At 54.5% G+C, this 20,829-nt stretch overlaps 1 protein-coding gene across 1 annotated transcript in view; it reads right to left on the bottom strand.

Annotated features, from left to right (window-relative positions):
* CROCC (ciliary rootlet coiled-coil, rootletin) overlaps nt 1-20,055 on the bottom strand; it is a 32,139-nt gene extending 12,084 nt beyond the window's left edge. Inside the window, 15 exon segments of the mRNA XM_017852071.1 lie at nt 2,117-2,185; nt 2,188-2,491; nt 4,496-4,663; nt 7,657-7,816; nt 8,255-8,493; nt 9,045-9,188; nt 9,576-9,710; nt 10,449-10,628; nt 13,063-13,232; nt 14,969-15,096; nt 15,371-15,564; nt 16,886-17,116; nt 17,453-17,599; nt 18,246-18,390; nt 19,872-20,055. Of these exon segments, the coding sequence (XP_017707560.1) occupies nt 2,117-2,185; nt 2,188-2,491; nt 4,496-4,663; nt 7,657-7,816; nt 8,255-8,493; nt 9,045-9,188; nt 9,576-9,710; nt 10,449-10,628; nt 13,063-13,232; nt 14,969-15,096; nt 15,371-15,564; nt 16,886-17,116; nt 17,453-17,599; nt 18,246-18,290 (2,314 nt within the window). The 5' untranslated portion in view covers nt 18,291-18,390; nt 19,872-20,055.
* Nucleotides 20,056-20,829: the final 774 nt, after the last annotated feature.

Here is a 20,829-nt window from a genome sequence, read left to right as displayed (position 1 = left end):
TATATATATATATATATATGCATATGCACATACATATATATACACACATATACATACATACATTTTTTATATATATATAGTACTTGCACATATGTAATATGTAAGTACTATGCCATTTCATATCAAAGACTTGAGCATCCACCAATTTTGGTATCCAGTGGAGTCTTAGAGCCCATGCCCCTCAGATACCAAGGGATACTGCATATTACATATGTGCATCCTGTCATATACTCCCATACACTTTCAATCATCTCTAGGTTACTTATGATACCAAATACAGCTAAGTGGAAATAGTTGTTATACTGTATTGTTTTTAGTTATTCTTTTTTTTTGAGATGGAGTCTTGCTCTGTGGCCCAGGTTGGAGTGCAGTAGCATGATCTCAGCTCACTGCAACCTCTGCCTCCCAGGTTCAAGTGATTCTCCTGCCTCAGCCTCCTGAGTAGCTGGGAGACTACAGGCACGTGCCGCCACGCCTGGCTACTTTTTGTATTTTTAGTAGAGATAGGGTTTCACCATGTTGGCCAGGCTGGTCTTGAACTCCTGATCTTAGATCTGCCCTCCTCATCCTCCCAAAGTGCTGGGATTACGGGCATGAGTTACTGCGCCCGGCACACCCTGGCAAACTAGGACAGCCCCAAACAAAAACTTTAACTACTAAATAAAGCAGTAACCCCCAAATCCCCCACTTTCCTCAGCCCTTAGTAACCTCTAATCTGCTTTCTGTCTCTACGAATTTGTTTATTCTAGATATTTCATATAAGTGGAATCATACTGTATTTGTCCTTTGGTGACATGGATTTCACTTGGCATAATGTTGTCAAGGTTTATTTGTGTTGTGGCATGTATCAGAATGTCATTCCTTTTGAAGGCTGGATAATATTCCATTGTAGGGCCATGCCATATTTTGTTTATGCATTCATCTGTAGATGAACATTTGAGCTGTTTCCTTTGACTATTGTGAACAATGCTGGAATAAGCATTGGTGCTCAAATATCTGTTCATGTCCCTGTTTCCAATTATTTTGGGTATATAGCTAGGAGTGGAATTGCTGGGTCTACAGTAATTCTATATTCAGTGTTCTGAGGAGCTGCCAAACTATTTTCCATGGTGACTGCAGCATTTTACAATTCCACCAGCAATGTCCCTTGCCTGGTTTTTCCTTTGGAAGGATTTCCTGGAAGGGGTCAGGCCTGGTGGTGTATACATCTGAGGGAGATATTGGGGTTACAGGTGTGGTGTGGAGCTGAGGAAGACAGGCTGAAGAAAATGGGATGTTGCTGGAGAGAGGGCAGGGGTCAACGAAGAGGATGGAGGTTCAGAAAATCAAAAAAGGAGTCAAGAGCATTAAGAGCCCTCCATCCCCCCATCCAGGAAAGGTGCAGTGGCTCATGCCTGTAATCCCAGCAGGAGGATCCCTTGAGTCCAGGAGTTCAAGACCAGCCTGGGCAATATGGTAAAACCCCATCTCTACTAAAAACACAAAAATTAAGCAGACATCGTAGTGCACACCTGTAGTCTCAGCTACTTAGGAGGTTGTGGTGGGAGGATAACTTCAGCCCAGGAGGCAGAGGTTGCAGTGAGCCAAGATCACACTACTGCACTTCAACTGGGGTGACAGAGTGAGATCCTGTCTCAAAAACGGAAAAAAAAGAACCACCCCACCTCCCCCCAAAAATAAGTGGCCCAGACTGGGTGCCATGGCTTGTGCCTGTAATCCCAACACTGAGAGGCCTAGACAGGAGGATCGCTTGAAGCCAGGAGTTCAAGACCAGCCTGGGCAACATAGTGAGACCCCCCGTCTCCACAAAAACTACAAAAATTAGCTGGGTGTGGTGGCACACCTGTAGTCCCAGCTACTCAGGAGGTTGAGGAGGGAGGACCACTTGAGCCCGGGAAACAGTGAGGCCTTGTCTAAAAAAAAAAGAATCGCCCTTGAGAAGCACGGATCAGTGAAGGGAGGGGCCTTGGTGAGGGGGCGGGGCTAAGAAGCGGGCCTCAGTGGAGGGGTGTGGTGGACTCTTGAAAAAAAAAAAAAAAAAAAAAAAAAAAAAAAAAAAAAAAAACCCTGCGTGTGGGCGGCCAACCTTCCCCCTTCCCTGCAGCGCGGGCGCTGCCCTTACTTCCTGCGGTACGTCCGGCAGGGGAGCGGGCACCCGGCCGCGGGGCTGGGCTGGGCGCGCGACAAGGCAAGGACCCCGGCGCAGAGCCGAGCGCAGGCCACCCAGCTGGGCCTCCGCCGCGCGCCGCTGCGCCTCCACGCGGGCCAGCTCGGCTTCCAGGCCTTGTGCCCGGCCCTCGGCTGCGCTCAGCCGCAGGCCCAGCTCTGCAGCCTCGGCCCGCGTCGCCTCCAGCTTCAGCTCTAGGCCGCGGGCGTGGTCCAGCTGCTGCTTTTCAGTGCCACGCGCCTCCTCCAGGGAACCCAGCAGGCGTCGCTCGCGGGTACGGAACTCGCCTTCTTGTTCCTGCAGCTTCCGCTGGGCTACCTGGAGCTGGAGTAATGCCAGGAGGTGGGGGTCGGCAAGGGCTCCCCTAACCCGATGCCCCACCCCTAAGGCCCAGACTGGAGCCCACCATCCCTGGCTGTGTGCTCAGCACAACCCTTTATCCTTTAGTGCTCGCCACTCAAGCAGGAGATGCAAATACATCCCCGTGGGATGAAATACTATAATTTGTTTATTAATCTCTTTATTCTTTATACAAGCCTTGTAATGCCCATAGTTTATTAGTAATAACAGCTAGCATTTGAATACATAGGGCTTATCAGTGCCAGCCACCAAGTAACTTTCCAAAAAATATTAACTCGAATTACTACTCTATGAATTGATCTCACTTTACAGAAGATGAAACAAGCACAGAGATGCTAAGTAACTTGTCCAAGGCCACAGAGTTAGTAAACTGCCAGAGCTGGGATTCAAAGCCAGGCATTCTAGCTCCAAAGGCTGTTTTTTTAATTGTTGTTTTTGTGGGTTTTTTGTTTGTTTGTTTTTGGAGACAGAGTCTAGTTCTGTCACCCAGGCTGGAGTGCAGTGGCGCAATCTCAGCTCGCTGTAAACTGCCTCCTGAGTTCAAGTGATCCTCCCACCTCAGCCTCTGAGTAGCTGGGATTACAGGTGAGCACCACCATGCCCAGCTAATTTCTGTATTTTTAGTAGAGACGGGGTTTCACCATGTTAGCCAGACTGGTCTCGAAATCCTGGCCTCAAGTGATCCACCAGCTTCAGCCTCCCAAAGTGCTGGGATTACAGGTGTGAGCCACTGCTCCCAGCTGTTTTTGTTTCTGTTTTTAAAACTTTTTTAATAGCTTGACAGCAGCTTATTAATCACATGTACTCACAGCCCTAGGGGGTGGGGGAAGGCAGGGAGGCACACCACACAGGGCCACGCAGGGGCTGCAGGCTGGGAACACAGTGAACAGCTAGGAAGGTTAAGTGCCCACTGGTTCCAGAGGGAGGTGTGTCCAGAGGCTGTTCCCTTAACCACTAGGCTACATTGCCCCTCCTTGCCCATAATTTATCAATCAATCTGCACACAATGTGGGCATGCATTAAAAAATCATTTACCAATGGGATGCAGGGTCACACAGACACAAAGCCACCCCTGCCATTTAGAGAGTCAACCTCTCACAGTCACCAATTTCACTGGAAACCCCATCTACTGAGCAGCTGGGTGCCAGGACCTGTGCCAGGGCCCTTCATACATGCCCAGCTGTGCTAGTCCATCTCTTATGAGCACTCTGAGGCATAGAGATGAAATGACTTGCTCCGGGCCATACAACAGATTCACAGCGATGAGACAGCCGGAAAAGGTAGAGCAGCAAGAGTGGGGGCTTTGGAGTCAGACAGACCTAGGTGGCTGTGTGACCTTGGGTAGATCCCTCCACCTCTCTGAGGGTTCCGTAAAATGGGGCTAATGGTAGGACGGGCGTGGTGGCTCACACCTGTAATCCCAGCACTTTGGGAGGCCGAGGCAGGTGGATCACCCGAGGACCAGAGTTTGAGATGAGCCTGACCAACATGGTGAAATTCTGTCTCTACTAAAAATACAAAAAAATTAGCTGGGCGTAGTGGTGAGCACCTGTAATCCCAGCTACTCGGGAGGCTGAGGCAGGAGAATCACTTGAACCCAAGAGGCAGAGGTTGCAGTGAGCCAAGATCGCGCCAGTGCACTCCAGCCTGGGTGACAGAGTGAGACTCCTTTTCAAAAAAAAAAAGTAAAAATAAAAATGGGGCTAACGGTACCTATCCCATGGGGCTGCTGGTAGAGTCAAACAAGGTCATATTTACAGGGCCTCTCCCTGCCCATTTTGTGGCGGCATACAGTAGACCCACTGTTCTTTGGGCTGTTCTTATTATAACTTGGGAAAGTTCTCAAGGAGTGGGGGAAGGAACGAGCCCTAGGGAGTGGCCTTTCAGAATGGTCCCAGCATTGGGGTGCCTACCTGCTTCCTGCTGGAGGGAGGAAAGATGCACCAGCCCACCCGCCTGCTCAGTTACCTCCTGCCGCATCACCTCCAGGCTGGCCTCGCCCTTCAGCAGCCTCTGCCGGAGGCCCAGGGTCTCCCGCCGGCTCTCCTTTTCTGCCCGCTCGCCCAGCGCCAGGCGGCCCTGCAGCTCCGCCAGCTCCCGGCCCAGTCTGGTGTTCTCACTGTCCAGCATCTTCATCTGTGAGAGAGCAGGAACGCCAGCGGGTTCAGCTCTGCCCCGTGCCCTCCTAGTCCTGGCCCAAGGCCACTTAGGACCTACTGCTCTAGGGACACCTATATCAAATACCACCCCATATCCACTGGGAGCCAGCCCCTAGATAACCACACTGAGCTCAGGCGATGCTAGGCACTTGAGCATCAGTGGCCTGTTTACCATTTAATCAGTGGGTCAAAACTACCTTTCATGAGGGGATTGGTATAGTAGAAGGAGGGCTCAGCCCTTAGCAGACCAGGAGTTCACAGGCAGGAACCATAGCTCCCTGGGTTGTTTTTCATTTCTACAGTGGTGATGAACATGTTTGAAGCGCTCACCATGTGTCCAGTCCTGTTCTAAGCACTTCAGTTACATTAACTCATTTAATCATCGTACAGTGCTGTATGAGGGAGGTAGAAACATTATCCCTATTTAACAGATGAGAAAACTGAGCCTCAGAGTGTCAGAGTAACCTGCCCAAACTCACAGAGCCCACACACACCAGACTGGGATTTGATCTGAGACAACTGCAACGTTCTAAGCCCCCATTTCCCCACAGGAGCAGGTGGGGGTACTGCCTACCTACCCCATATGCTACAGCAGGGGTAACAGGAGATGCCGTAGCATGAAACATGCCCAGCAAAAGCTGGCATGCAAACGCCAGCTCCTTTCAGGGAGTCTTGTGGTTTCTCAGGAAGGGGCCTGGGTGAAGGGGGCTATGGTATCTCTGGGCTATCAGAGTATCAGAATATCTCTGGCTATCCGGTTGTGATATCTCTTTTTTCGTAACTAAAAACAAATTTTTTTTTTCTTTTTTTGAGATGGAGTCTCGCTCAGTCACCCAGGCTGGAGTGCAGTGGCGTGATCTCGGCTCACTATAAGCTCCGCCTCCCAGGTTCATGCCATTCTCCTGCCTCAGTCTCCTGAGTAGCTGGGACTACAGGCGCCCACCACCACGCCCGGCTAATTTTTTTTTTTTTGAGACGGAGTCTCGCTCTGTCGCCCAGGCTGGAGTGCAGTGGCCGGATCTCAGCTCACTGCAAGCTCCGCCTCCTGGGTTTACACCATTCTCCTGCCTCAGCCTCCCAAGTAGCTGGGACTACAGGCGCCAGCCACCTCGCCCGGCTAGTTTTTTTTTTGTATTTTTTAGTAGAGACGGGGTTTCACAGTGTTAGCCAGGATGGTCTCGATCTCCTGACCTCGTGATACGCCCGTCTCGGTCTCCCAAAGGGCTGGGATTACAGGCTTGAGCCACTGCGCCTGGCCCTTGAGCCACTGCACCCAGCCTATTTTTTTGTATTTTTAGTAGAGACGGGGTTTCACCGTATTGGCCAGGATGGTCTTGATCTCCTGATGTTAGGTGATCCGCCTGTCTCAGCCTCCTAAAGTGCTGGGATTACAGGCGTGAGCCATAAAGTTTCTAAAAAAAATTTGGGGAGGCCAGGCGCGTGGCTCACACCTGTAATCCCAGTAATAATTGGTGGCCAGGTGCGGTGGCTCACGCCTGTAATCCCAGCACTTTGGGAGGCAGAGGACAGTGGATTGCTTGAGCCCAGGAATTCGAGACCAGCCTGGCCAACACGGTGAAACCCCGTCTCTACTAAAAATACAAAACAAAAATTAGCCAGGCGTGGTGGCGGGCATCCATAATCCCAGCTACTCGGGAGGCTGAGGCAGAATTACTTGAACCTGGGAGGTGGAGGTTGCAGTGAGCCAAGATCGCGCCATTGCACTCCAGCTTGGGCAACAAGAGTTGAGACTCCGTCTCAAAAAGTAAATAAATAAATAAAATAAAATAAAATTTTAAAACTTTTTTAAGAGACAGGGTCTTGCTTTGTCACCCAGGCTGGAGTGCAGTGATGTGATCACAGCTCACTGCAGCCTTGACTTCCTGGGCTCAAGGGATACTCCCACCTCAGCCTCCCGAGTAGCTGGGACTCCAGGAGCGTGACATGACAACTAGCTATTTTTAAAATTTTTTGTAGAGACTGGTTCTCACTATGTTGCCTGGGTTGGTCTTGAACTCCTAGGCTCAAGCAATCTTCCCATCTTTGCCTCCTGAAGTATGAGATTAAAGGCATGAGCCACCACAGCTTGCTAATTTTTTGTATTTTTAGTAGAGACAGGTTTCCACCATGTTGCCCAGGCTGGTCTCGAACTCCTGGGCTCAAGCAATCCACTGGCCTCTGCCTCCCAAAGTGCTGGCATTACAGGCGTGAGCCACTGCACCTGGCCTGGTTGTGATATCTCTGGGTGAGGACAGCAGGTGCTTCTTCAATGCATGCTGCTGTTCATGAGTTTGGAGATCATCTAATTCACAGGTCAGCAAACTACAGCCCACAGGCCAAATTTGGCCAGTCTCCTGTTTCTATAAGGGTCTGAGCTAAGGATTTTTTTTTTTTTTTTTACATTTTTAAATCGTTGAAAATGGATCATTTCTAAAGGAAGAACAATATTTCTTGACACATGAAAATGACAGAAAATTCACATTTCAGTGTCCCTAAACAAAGTTTTACTGGAACCCACACCCCTCTGTTCATGTGCTGTTTGGGGCTGCTTTCTCACTACCCCGGCAGAGCCAAGTAGCTGCAACAGAGACTGTGTGGCCGGTAAAGCCGGAAATATTTATCATTTGGGCTCTTTACAAAAAACAGTTTGCCAACCTCTGACCTAGTTCACGAAATCTGTACCTTTTGTTGTTCGCAGATTCCTCTGAGAACTGGACAAGGACACCAGCTCCTCTCCTTGGAGAAACGTGAGCCTGAGCGTGCACACAAATGCACGCAAACTTTTGCACAGTTTCAGGGATTCAAGGATTCCTCAAAGCCCATCCATTCACACCAAGGTTAGGTGAGAGGACGAGTCAGAGTTCAAGGCCCTGGTTTTACCTAGGGGGAAACGTGATTCCAGAAGTGGGGAGCTACTGGCCCTAGGACACACAGCAAGCCCTAGGGCAAAGGGTGGCGCAGGGAAAGTACCTGACGCCGGAGCTCCTGCAGCTCCCGCCGAGCCTCCAGCCGCGAGCGCTCCACCTCCTGCAGTCCAGTTCGCAGCTCCCCGGCCTCCTTGCCCACAGCTGTCCGTGCCTCCTCTAGGAGAGTCAGCTTCTGCTCCTTGTCCTCATTGGCAAGCTTCAGGCTGGAGAGGGCAGAGGTCAGGGGCTGCCCTGGGTCCTGGGAGTAGTCAGTGGCTCTACACAAAAGCAGCCTCCTCCAATTCCTGGAGTGGGTCAGACACTGCCCGCCTATGCGGCCTCTCCCAAGAGCTGAGCCCTCCAGGGCTGGGGCCCAGGCCCTCAGCTGAGAGGGGTAGACCAGTGACTCCAGGAGGGGACCTGGTTTCCAGGGTGATGAGGCGGGTGGGTCTGAGTCTGGACCCAACCCTGCCCGCTGCCCCTCTGCCCCTTTCCCCAATCAACAGGGAGGAAACCTTCCTAAAATGAGCCAGTTGCCAGGCTCTGCTTAGGAGACAGAGGATCCGTATCTGGGCAATTTCCCCAGAACCTTGGGGTTGAAGTTAGATTTCAAGGATAGGATTCCATGAGAACTCAGGGCTGGTCCCCCTGCGACGCCCCACCTGATGCGCTCGCTTTCTGCCTTCTTCACAGCGGCCCGAAGCTCCTCGTTGGAGCGCCGCAGGGCCTCGCGCTCCTTGGCGCCCTCGCCCAGGCTGCGCCGCAGCTCGCCTGCCTCCTGGCGCTGCACCTCCCGGCCCTCCTGGCTCTCACGCAGCTTGCGCTGGGCCTCCAGCAGCTCCCGCCGCAGCCCATCACGGGCATCCTCCAGCAGACGCAGCTGGGTCCGAAGCTCTTCTGCCTGTGAGCACAGCAGGTGTCCCCAGGCCAGCGGTCAGGGACCACCCCTCAAGCTGGGTCTTGTATCCCAGATCCCTGGCCCTGGGGAGCCTGCCCCATCCCTCTGCTGTGCTGAGACCGCAGGCTGTGAGTTATCATTTGAGCAAGGCGTGCTGCAACCAGTCATGTTTTCACCTGAAGTCACCATCAGTCAGGAGTGTCCTGAGCACACCAAGACGGCAGAGACGCCACTCACCCCTCCTTGAGGCCAAATCCCACCTGTACTCAACAGGTGCTTCACAATGCTTGCTAAATGCCACCTGCACACAACAGGCGCTTCACCATGCTTGCTAAATCCCACCTGTACACAACAGGCGCTTCACCATGCTTGCTAAATCCCACCTGTACACAACAGGCACTTCACAATGCTTGCTGCCTCCTTTCTAAGTGCTATTCATTGGTCCTCACATGCAGGGAGGAATCTTATACTCTTCCGGGGCCCTGGGGAACTAGTCCCCCAGGCACACAGCGCCATTTAGGATATGCTGCTCAGAAGAGGGGGCGGCCGCTCACCTCGCGAAGACAGGAGTCCCGCTGCTTGCCCAGGTCTCGGGCCTGCTCTTGCAGCCTCCTCACCTCCTGGGCGTGGGCTGCAGCAGCCTCCTCCAGCTGAGCCCGTAGGTCCCGCAGCTCGGACGTCAGAGCATTCACGGTGCTCTGGGACAGAGGGGCTCCTCAGACTTGGTCCTGCTGTGTCCCCAAACCCTGGCTCCTCCCAACCCGCTTGGTGCACTGTCCACCTTCAGCTCTAAACATGCCCCCCCCACCCCCGCCACCCGCTGGCCTGCCGGACCCTCTGCCACCCCCTGGATGCATAGTGAGTGCTGCCCGTGTAGCCAGGCTCTCCCTCAGGCCAAAAGGATTCATCAGGGCAGGGCTGAGCCACCTCCCTCAGATGGGGGCTCCCAAAGGAAGGGCTAAACCTCCTCTCCCACAGCCTGGAAGCTTCTCCAGGACAGGGCCATGCCTCCCCGTGGTGGGAGCTCCTCAGCCAGGGATGTGCCTCTCTATGAGACGGCAGCCCAGCTGCCCAGCCCGCCCTACCCGGTCTTGTTCCTGCCGGCTCTGGGCATCTCGTTTCTGCCGCTCCATCTCCAGGGAGATGGTGGCCAGGCTGTGCCGTGTACCCATCAACTTCTCTGACAGCACCGTCTTCTCAGACTCCTTCAGAGACAAGGCCTGGGCAGAGGCAGGGGACAAAGGGCTTGGGGGATGGGCTGGTCCTGGGGGCATGCTCAGGCTTCTTCCTGCCTGGGAAATGTGCCCACTGTGGGCTTAGAGGCCTGAGTGTGCCACCGCAGGTGGACCCAGGGCAGACGTGCAGCCCTGGAAAAGGCCACAACGGCAGTCACAAGAATCCCGGACATGGATACCACTCACAGAGCTCACTAACCCGCCACAGCACCCTGACAGCAGAGTCTTTCATTCTACCCATTTTACAGATGAGGAAACTAGACTCAAGGAGGTAAAGCGACTCGCCCAGGTACACAGCTAGTGAGGAGAGGAGATGGGCGCAGTCTGCCCTTTCTCTGTTACATTATAGAAAAGTTAGGGACTTGTTATTTGTGGGGACGGATCAGCTGATGCCTGTGGGCATCGTGGGGACTGCTCAGAAGGCAGTCCTGAGGATCCATGCCCGGCCTGGGTGGGATGAGGCATGGGAGAATATGGAACAGCTTTCCTGGTGTCACAACTGTCACTGTCACTCAGTGAGTGCTCACTGTGTACCAGGCATGGAGCACAGCAAGGCCTCACAAACCCTCTTCTAATCCTCCCGTCCTGCAGGTGAGGAAACAGAGGACCCCAAGAGGGCAGTGGCCTGCCCCAGGGCTCTTAGCTGCCATGTGGCGGAGTAGGGTCCACCCCAGAACAGGAGCAGCTCAGAGAGCAGCAGAGGCCATGCCAGGGCTCACGAACCTGCTGCTTCTCGCTCTCAGCCAGGAGGAGGCCCTCGTCGCGCTCCTGCTGCAGGGTAGCAATCTCCTCACTCAGCTCTTCCTTCTCGGCCTCCAGCCTGGCCAGCAGCTCCTCCTGCTCGCGCTGCAGCTGACTCTGCAGCTGGGCCCGCTCGGCCTCCAGCTCCCGCCATGCTGCCTCCTAGGGGGCCAGGACCGGACACATGTGACACACCAGGAGGGGCCCAGGCAGACCCCACAAGACATCAGGGCAGCAAGAGCCATCTGGCCCCCATACCCTCAGTGACAGGGAGGGTGACCAGGTAACTACAAGGGGGTGACGGAGACACACCAGGGCTTTCTGAAAGTGCCAAGGGGCAGCAGTGGGCTGGCCTGGTGGTCCGAACATGGTCCCCTGAGGAGGGACAAGCAGCTGTCAGCCAGGTAAAGAGAGAAAGACAAAGAACCCCAGGCCAAGAGCACAGCTCCTGGAAAGGCCTAGAGGATGCAGGGTGCAGAGGGAAACGGGACGCAGTGAGCCACAGTGCCAGAGCCCCAGGCAGTGGCCGGGCCAGGCCAGGCTGTGTGGGCCACGGGGATTCTAAGGACAGTGAGGGGAGTGGGGGAGAGGACTCGAGCCAAGGTGACAAGGAGCAATCTGATTTTTAGCTTAGGGGATGTTCCAACAGCTGTGGAAGAGGGATTGGGGTTGGGATGGAGGGGAGTTAGGACTGGCTGTGACGAATGAATGGGGTCAGGGGGTGCCAGAGGAGCTGGAGAGAAGAAAACAGACTAGGGGACATTAATGAGGCCAAGCCAGGCAATGCAAAGGGCAAGAGCAAGGGGGAGGTCACAGGAGTTTAGATCCCTGGGGACTGGAAAGGCGGGCAGGCAGAGCCCACAGGCAAAGAGCAGCCCACCTGGGGAGCCCGAGGGCAGGTGCCTGCCTTTTTTTCTTTCTTTCTTTCTTTTTTTTTAGATGGAGTCTTGCTCTGTCACCCAGGCTGGAGTGCAGTGGCGTGATCTCAGCTCACTGCAAGCTCAGCCTCCTGGGTTCATGCCATTTTCCTGCCTCGGCCTCCTGAGTAGCTGGGACCACAGGCGCCCGCCACCATGCCTGGCTAATTTTTTTGTATTTTTAGTAGAGACGGAGTTTCACTGTATTAGCCAGGATGGTCTTGATCTCCTGACCTCGTGATCCACTCACCTCGGCCTCCCAAAATGCTGGGATTACAGGCTTGAGCCACTGCGCCCAGCCTCTTTTTTTTTTTTTGAGACGGAGCCTCGCTCTGTCACCCAGGCTGGAGTGCTGTGGCGTGATCTTGGCTCACTGCAATCTCTGCCTCCCAGGGTCAAGCAATTCTTCTGCCTCAGCCTCTCGAGTAGCTGGGACTACAGGCGCATGACACCATGCCCAGATAATTTTTTGTAGTTTTAGTAAATACGGGGTTTCACCGTGTTAGCCAGGATGGTCTCGGTCTCCTGACCTTGTGATCTGCCCACCTCGGCCTCCCAAAAGTGCTGGGATTACAGGCATGAGTCAGCATACCCGGCCAAGCCGCCCCTTCTTTAAGAGCTTCACCGTAGCTCATGCCTGTAATCCCAGCACTTTGGGAGACCGAGGCAGGCAGATCACGAGGCAAAAGTTTGAGACCAGCCTGAGGAACATGGTGAAATCCCGTCTCTACTAAAAATACAAAAATTAGCCAGGTGTGGTGACGCGTGCGTGTAATCCCAGCTAGACAGGAAGCTGAGGCAGCAGAATCGCTTGAACCCAGAAGGTGGAGGTTACAGTGAGCCGAGATTGTGCCACTGCACTCCAGTCTGTGCAACAGAGCGAGACTCCATCGCAAAAAAGAAAAGGAAAAAAAAGAGTTTTATCGCCACCTGCTGGAGAAGCGTGATAACAACCACCCAAGGCCATGGGGACTGCAGGATGCACGGCATCCCCTGGAGCCATGTAATCATAGCCTGCACCTCTGTTGGAGGTAGCCCTGTCTAGGATTTGGTGGCCCAGGGCTCCTGTCCCGAGGGCCACTCTGGAGAGCATGCCAGTGCCAGCAATAATAACTTATGGAGCATTTGCTAAGTACCAGTCACTATGCTAAGCCCTCTATGTGGATGGTCTCAGTTCATCCTCAATATCTTCCACTATCCTATCCCTATTTCTACAGGTGGAGAAATGAAGGCACAGACACCTTGGGTAGCACCACCAGTAAGTAACCAAGATTACATTCAAACCCACGCAATGTAACCCCAGAGTCAGTATTCTAGTAACTTCCCTGGCCCCTTGCCTTTCTATATACTCAGGTCTGAGTGGCCCTTCATATGCAAACAGTACTTAGCAAATGAAAGTGCTTTCCTGCTGTACATTAGGTCAGCATTTCCCAAATGTGGTTGTGGACCCTCTGCATCAGGATTACCAGGGCTGGACCAGATTTGGGACCTGGGAATCTGCATGTCTAATAAGGATCACAACCTCCCCCCCGCCTGCCCCCCAAGTCCTCCCAGCTGTCCCCAGGGCCTCCACAACAGAGAGGAAGTCCCATTTCACAGATGTAGAGACCAAGGCAGAGGAAGAACGATGATGAGACACTGGCTCAGAGTCCTGCCCACCCCTCCCCAGCTGCCTGAACCTTTTCACGCTGGAGTCGCTGCAAGTCCTCCTCGTGGGCTGCCCGCTGCTCCCGCAGAGAGGCCTGGGCCTCCCGCTCAACCTGCACCAGCTTCTGGGCCATCAGCTCCTTGTCTAGACTGGCTTTCTCCTGTGTAGCTATTATTTGCTGCCGCAGGCCCGCCAACTCCCCTGCACAAGAGGAATGGAGGAAAGGGCAGGGTTGGGTTCAAACTTTTCCTTGGGCCAGCAGACTTAGGTCAGGTGAGCCATATGGGCAAAATCCCAGAGGCAGAGGGCCTGCCTGGCAGCTAGTTTGGGTCCTCTTGAAGAAGTGGCTTGCCCTCTCTGGGCCTCAGTTTCCCTATCTGCTACATGGGCCCACTGGCCCTGACCCCTTTCCTGCCTACCTAGAATGGCATTAAAGGCATAAAATGACTGACGAGAAGGCCTCCCAAATGGGAAGGATGCCAAAGATATAACAACCCTAGGCCAGGCGCAGTGGCTCACACCTGTAATCGCAGCACTTTGGGAGGCTGGGGCAGGTGGATCACCTTAGGTCAGGAGTTCGAGACCAGCCTGGCCAACATGGCAAAACCCTGTCTCTACTAAAAATACAAAAATTAGCCGGGTGTGGTGGTGGGCGTATGTAGTTACAGCTACTTGGGAGGCTGAGGCAGGAGAATCGCTTGGACCAGGGAGGCAGAAGTTGCAGTGAGCCGAGATTGCACCATTACACTCCAGCCTGGGCGACAAGAACGAGACTCTGTCTCAAAAAACAAACAGGCTGGGCCCAGTGGCTCATGCCTGCAATCCCAGCAGTTTGGGAGGCTGAAGCAGGCGGATCACCTGAGGTTGACAGTTCGAGACCAGCTTGACCAACATGGTGAAACCCTGTCTCTACTAAAAATACAAAATTAGCCAGGTGTGGTGGCACATGCCTGTAATCCCAGCTACTTGGGAGGCTGTGGCAGGAGAATTGCTTGAACCTGGGAGGCGCGGAGGTTGAGGTGAGCCAAGATCATGCCATTGCACTCCAGCCTGGGCGACAAGAGTGAAACTCCGTCTCAAAACAAACAAACAAAAAACAACCCTATTACTGACTGAGCACTAACTATAGGTCAAGCACCCAGCTAAGTATTCTAGACATAACTTCATTTTGTCTTCATAATATGCCTAGGTAGTTTATCCTCATCCCCATTTAACAGATGATGAAATGGAGGCTCAGAGGAGATCAGCAGCGACTTCCCAAAGCCGCACAGCTACACATAAAGCATCTTCTTTAATGACTGACATAAACATACCTGTCAAACGTCAACTATCAGTATTAATGGAAATGACTACAGGAAATGGAAATGGTATAGCCACCATCTCAAAACCATCTCCCGGGTTGGAACCCACCAGCATTTCCCTTCCTGGTTCTGTCTGGCTCAGGTGTACATGGACAGGAAAATTAATTTCCATGACCCAAGTAGGTGCTTAGTTAATGTTAGGTGAGCAGAAAGAAGCCCTGAGTTCAGAGACTGGATGGGGAACGGTGTAGGGAAGCGGGGCTGGGATTTTGGGGCCAAGAGAGTCATCTGAAAACCACAGATAACTCAGACTTTCTAACAGGCCTGATGACTGCAGTTACCGTTGACTCAGCCAGGCACCATGCCACGGCCTTACACGCTTTTCCCACGTCATCCTGGCAATAGGCTTAGAAGGTGGGCACTGACACCTGTAATAATCAGATGAGGAGTCTGCAGCCCAGAGAGGAAAGGGGCTTGCTCAAGGGAAGGTCAGGTCTAAGTGGTGGCACAGGACTAGAACCCAGACCAGCCAGACTCCTACTCCAGTGCTCCCAACTTCTGTGAGACCCCAGACCCTGGGAGGTTGCAGTCTGGTCTGGAGCCTGGTGTTCCCCCCAAGTCCCCAGCCCCTCGTACCAGTAAGGGTCTCCTTGGCCAGCAGCAGGGCCTGCCCCTCGGCTTCCAGCTGCTCCCGGCGGGCCTCAAGCTGGGCCAGCTGCCGCTGCACCTCAAACAGGCTGCCCTCCAGGGCTTCCTTCTCCAAGCTGCAGCACATACAGTCCCTGAGGCCCTGGGACTCAGCCTCCCTGGCCCCAGGAAACTGTGGATCTCAGGGAGTGGCCAGGCATGGGCCAAGTGCCAACCTACCTGCCTGGCCAGGTCCACACTCCCTGGGGAAGCCTGAGCCACAGCTAGGACATGTTGGTAAGCCAGACTCCTTAGTAACTGCCCCTGGGGGCCCATGCCTGGGTGTGGCTGGTCATGGTGTGGCCCCGGGAGGACCCCCCAAGGTGGGTTGGGCAGAGCCCAGGGCCTTACCGCAGGCGCGTGGCCTCCTCTGACAGGGTCCTGCCTTCACGCTCCGCAGCTGCCAGCTGCACAGCCAGGCCAGCGCGCTCCTTGGCTAGCGCCTCCTTCTCCCGGGCCGCTCGCTCCAGCGCCTCCACCTGCCGCTGGGCCTCCCGCCGGGCCTGCTCCAGCTCCTGCTCCCGCCCGCTCAGCTGCCGGGAGAGCTGGCCCCCACCCAGAGACTGAGCAGCACTCCCACCATCCCCCAGCTTGTTCGTCGTGCAGCACCCCAACTCTGGGCCTAACCCAGTCCTGGCAGAAGGCCTGGGTTCGAGCCCAGGGTCTGCCCTCATGTGCTATATGTACTTGGGCAAGTCATGACCTTCTCTAGATCTGCAGTGCACGTGTGTACAAAAACAAGGGCCCGGCCGGCATGGTAGCGCACGCCTATAATCTCAGCACTTTTGCTGGTGGATCACTTGAGGTCAGGAGTTCAAGACCAGCCTGGCCAACGTGGTGAAACCCTGTCTCTACTAAAAATACAAAAATTAGCTGGGCATGGTGGTGCACGTCTGTAGTCCCTGCTACTTGGGACGCTGAAGCAGGAGAACAGCTTAAACCCCGGCGGCGGAGGTTGCAGTGAGCCCAGATCATGTCACTGTACTCCAGCCTGGGCAACAGAGCAAGACACTGGCTCAAAAAAAGAAAAAAAACAAAACCAAAAAAACGAGGGCCGTCACTCAGCTTCGGGACTAACAAGTAACAGAACCCTTGTATTATGCTAAACTTGCAGAGAAGTTGAATATAGAAAACAGACTCAAGTGTAGCTGCTCAGTAGGCCTCAAGGTGGAGACCTGCACCTTGCTCCCTGCACCCCCTGCCCCATCCTCTAGAGGCCCCTCCCAGTAACCCAGGGGCTCCAGCATAGACACTGCATGAAGGTCCTTGGATCCTTGAAATCTTAAGGTCTTCCAGATGTGATGTTCCCAAAAGTCTAAGATTCCAATTCTAAAAGTCTTGACCTCTTATTAATCTGTATCATTATTATTATTATCATTATTATTATTTTGAGACGGAGTCTCACTCTGTTGTCCAGGTTGGAGTGCAGTGGCACCATCTCAGCTCACTGCAATCTCTGCCTCCCGGGTTCAAGTGATTCTCCTGCCTCAGCCTCCCGAGCAACTGGGACTACAGGCGCCAGGCACCATGACCAGCTAATTTTTTGTAGAGATAGGGTTTCACTGTGTTAGCCAGGATGGTCTTGATTTCCTGACCTTGTTATCCACCCGCCTCAGCCTCCCAAAGTGCTGGGATTATAGGCGTGAGCCACTGCGCCTGGCTAGCCCCATGTTATAGATGGGGCAACTGAGGTATGGGGAGGTTGGGCAGCTTGTCCAAGGTCCCCAGCTAGCAGAAGTGGGGCTGGATTTAACCCAGAAGCAGGCTCCAGAGCCTGTGACTTAACCCAGGACTGGATGCAGGGGGCTGGGAGCCCGGCCTGCCCCACATGCTCTCCACACTGCCCCCACACACAGCTTGGCCCACCTGCGCTAGCTGCTCCTGCAGCCGGCTGCGCTCATGGCGCAGCGTGGGGAGTTGCTGCTCCAGGGCCTCCTGGGCCTGCTCTGCCACTCGCAGGGAGCCCTCCAGGCCCTGCCGCGCCACCTCCTGCTCCAGCCGCAGCTCCTCCAGCCGCTCCTGCTCTTCCCGCGCCACTGTGGCCTCCTGCTCTGCCTGCCGCTGCCGGCCCTGCAGGGCGGCCTTTTCTTCCTCCAGCTGTGGGCCGGGTATGAGTGGGGCCTCATGAGCAGGGCGCCCCTCCCAGGACCAGGATGCCTTCTCCACCCACCCACCACCCACAATAGCCCAGAGGAGGCTCCAAGGGAATAAGGGACAGTGCCCTTGGGTGTGTGGGACACTGGGGAAGGGGAGATGAGGGCCCATGGAGCTTCTGTGCTTTGACGCCTAGAGAGGATAGACGGAGACAGACAGACAACCAGAGACAAAAAAGGAGGCAGCGGGCAAGACAGGTACAGGGCTGGGGCCGGGGTGCCTCACTGAGTGGGGAGGATGGGTGGGCAAGGCAGGTGGGCCTGCAGGTGCACAGCGTACCTGGGCGACAAGGCGGTTCAGATCCAGCTTGTCCTGAGCAAGGCTCTCATTGAGGGCGCTCAGCTTGGATAGGGAGTCCTGCAGGGAGGCCTCCTCTGCCCTCAGCTTGGTCATGGAGAGCTCGAGCTCCACGCGGCCAGCCTCAGCCTGCAGAGTCAGGCCCTCAGAGATGAGGAAAGGCAGAAAGGTTGGGAGGAGGTGAGGAGAGACAAGAAGAGACCCAGAGAGATGGACCCTCAGAGACAGGGGAGGTGAAACAAGGAGGGGACACAGCGTGAGATGGAAAAAAAAATCACCGCAGAAAGCCTGCTGCTTATGGAGCCATTTAAAATCCACGCACCACAAAGCTGTGCAAAAATAGCTCAAGCTGCAGGGCAGGACCAGAGTTCAGAGGATCCCTGAGTAGGGTTTAGGGATAGCACTGCTCAGAGCCCAGGCTGCAGCGGACAGGGCCGGCCTCCCGCCAAGGAGTCTCTGGGCTGTGGCCCCAACTCTCAGGCCCCAGGAGCTGAGTCTCAGGCACTGGATGACCCTGAGCTATAGGCACTGTCCCCAGGAGCATCCACAAGAGCAGGGATATGGCCATAAAGAGAGGTCAGTCCACTTATACCTGGGACCAGAGGTCCAGAGGTCTGTGGCCTGCGACAAAGATCAGCCTGTATCCAGAAGGAGGGGTCAGTCTGTGCAGGCTCAGAGGTCCGCCTGACACTGGGACCAGCCGGTGCCAGAGCGAGAAGTCTTGGGGCTGGGGGTCAGAGGTAAGTTTGTGGTTGTGCAGCAAACAGGGACCCACCTTGGTCAGTGCCTCGGCCACCTCGGCCTTCTCGGCCTGCAGCATGTCCCGCTGCAGCGTGGCGTGGCTCAGCGCCTCCCTCACCTCCACCAGCTCCTTGGCCAGGACTGAGCGCTTCCCTTCCAGCTGCTCTAGTTGTCTATGGCTGCGGGACAGAGGGCGGGCGGGTGGCCCATGTCATTTTCCTGTCCTGAACCTCCTGTAGCCAGCGAGATGCTGGGCCAGGGACCAGGCCTGAGGCAGGAGTTTGGAGAGAAAGAGCCTGGCCCACAGGGCACCCAAGCCCACTACACTTAGCTGCATGACCCTGGCCTCCGTTTTCACATCGGCAAAATGAGGTAACACTTGCCTCGTGACATTGTTTTTTTGAGACAGAGTCTCACTCTGTCACCCAGGCTGGCATACAGTGGCGCGATCTCGGCTCACTGCAACCTCTGCCTCCTGGGTTCAAGCACTTCTCCTGCCTCAGCCTCCTGAGTAGCTGGGATTACAGGTACCCACCACCATGCCTGGCTAATTTTGTAGTTTTAGTGGAGACGGGGTTTCCCCATGTTGGTCGGGCTGGTCTCGAACTCCTGACCTCAGGCGATTTGCCTGCCTTGGCCTCCCAAAGTGCCGGGATTATAGGTGTGAGCCACCATGCCCGGCCTGTTTTAAGGATACAGACTTCACATGTGCTTAAAATGGTGCCTGACACATCTCCCCAAGGGCCTTCAGAAACAAGAATAACATGCACCACCACAGTCTACTAAACACCATCATCGATCACGTCCCAGAGAGGTAAGCAGCGCAGTGGGGAAGAGGTTAACTCTGAAGGCAGAATGCCTGGGTTCAAATCCTGGCTCTTCTGCTAACGAGTCGTGTGACCTGGGGCAAGGGACATGGCTCCTCTGTGCCTCAGTTTACCATCCACAAAATGGAGATAACAGCTTCTACGACACAGAGTTATCATAGAGTTGAATGAGAACTGAATTTCCTTTTTTTTTTTTTTTGAGACGGAGTCTCGCTATCACCCAGGCTGGAGTGCAGTGGCCGGATCTCAGCTCACTGCAAGCTCCGCCTCCCGGGTTCACGCCATTCTCCTGCCTCAGCCTCCGAAGTAGCTGGGACTACGGCGCCCGCCACGTCGCCCGGCTAGTTTTTTGTATTTTTTAGTAGAGACGGGGTTTCACCGTGTTAGCCAGGATGGTCTCGATCTCCTGACCTCGTGATCCACCTGTCTCAGCCTCCCAAAGTGCTGGGATTACAGGCTTGAGCCACCTCGCCCGGCCTGAGAACTGAATTTCTTAAAACGGTATCTGGCACTTAGTGAAATTAGTAAGGATATTATTATGATCATAACTAAATTTTAAAAATACTATTGTTAATATTACTACTGTTATTTTAATTATTGTTGTTATTATCGTCCAAGTTCTACCTTTTAACTAGTACTCTGATCCCAAGTAAGTGACACCTCCCTGAGCCCCAATTTCCTGAAATGGGTCTGGTTAGAAAACCTGACATCAGAGGGGTCCAGATGGTAGGAGGCCCAGGACCCAGTGGGTGCTCCCTAACCCCCTGGGGGCACTGTCAGGGGATCTGAGGCACATCTGAAGGGCCCTGGCAGGCAGGCGAGATGCTGCTCACCTGCGCTCAAGCTCCCGGCGCACCCTCGCACCATCCTGCACCGCGTCCTCCTGCTCTTCCTCCAGCCGGTCCCGCTGGCGCCGCAGCTCCTCCTGGGCAGCCTGCAGCTTCTCCCGCTCCTGCCGCAGGTCCTCGGCCTGCTGCTGGGCCACCTGCAGGCTGTGGGCCAGGTTGCTCTTCTCCCTTCAGGACAAGGGGAGGGGAGCAGAGGGGATGCTGGGGCTGCGCTCTCCTGGGAAGGTGGCTGGCTGCTCCTCTAGCCATGAGCTACATCCTTCCATCTTCCAACGCACCTGCCTCCAAGGAAGCCTTCCCTGACCACCCTGCCCATGGCTGACTCATTTCACTAACACCCTCCAGCAGAAGAACCTGGCTTTCCTTCTCTCCAGCCTGCCCACTTGGAGGCCCAGTGGAGTGAATGGAGGCACCGGCATGATCTCCAAGCACCCCACCAGGTAGAAGAGGCCACGCTGGGCTCCTGGGACACACGGGCAATTGTGCCCCCAGCTCTGCTAGGCCATGTGACCAGGAAATGACCCCTGTAACACCCCATGCCCCTCAATTCTGAGAAGCCTGATAGAGTTGAGTCTGCAGATCCCACAGCTTCCTGCTACATAGGCACATGGTGGCCACGGCAGGGGAGGGAGGAGAAGGCAGCAACTGGGACCCCAAAGACTTGCTGCGAGCTGCCACTTTCCTCACTGGCAGTAGGTGCAAAAAACTTCACAACGTGATTTTTTTTTTTTTTTTTAGACCGAGTTTCGCTCTGTCGCCCAGGCTGGAGTGCAGTGGTGTGATCTTGGCTCACTGCAAGCTCTGCCTCCCGGGTTCATGCCATTCTCCTGCCTCAGCGTCCGAAGTAGCTGGGACTATAGGCGCCTGCCACCACACCTGGCTAATTTTTTATATTTTTAGTAGAGACAGGGTTTCACCGTGTTACCCAGGATGATCTTGATCT

Source organism: Rhinopithecus bieti, unplaced genomic scaffold, assembly GCF_001698545.2.
Source record: "Rhinopithecus bieti isolate Rb0 unplaced genomic scaffold, ASM169854v2 scaffold_33652, whole genome shotgun sequence".
NCBI classification, from domain to species: Eukaryota; Metazoa; Chordata; class Mammalia; order Primates; family Cercopithecidae; genus Rhinopithecus; species Rhinopithecus bieti.
Note: the sequence above shows the minus strand (reverse complement) of the source record. Positions and strands in the feature narration are given on the sequence as shown.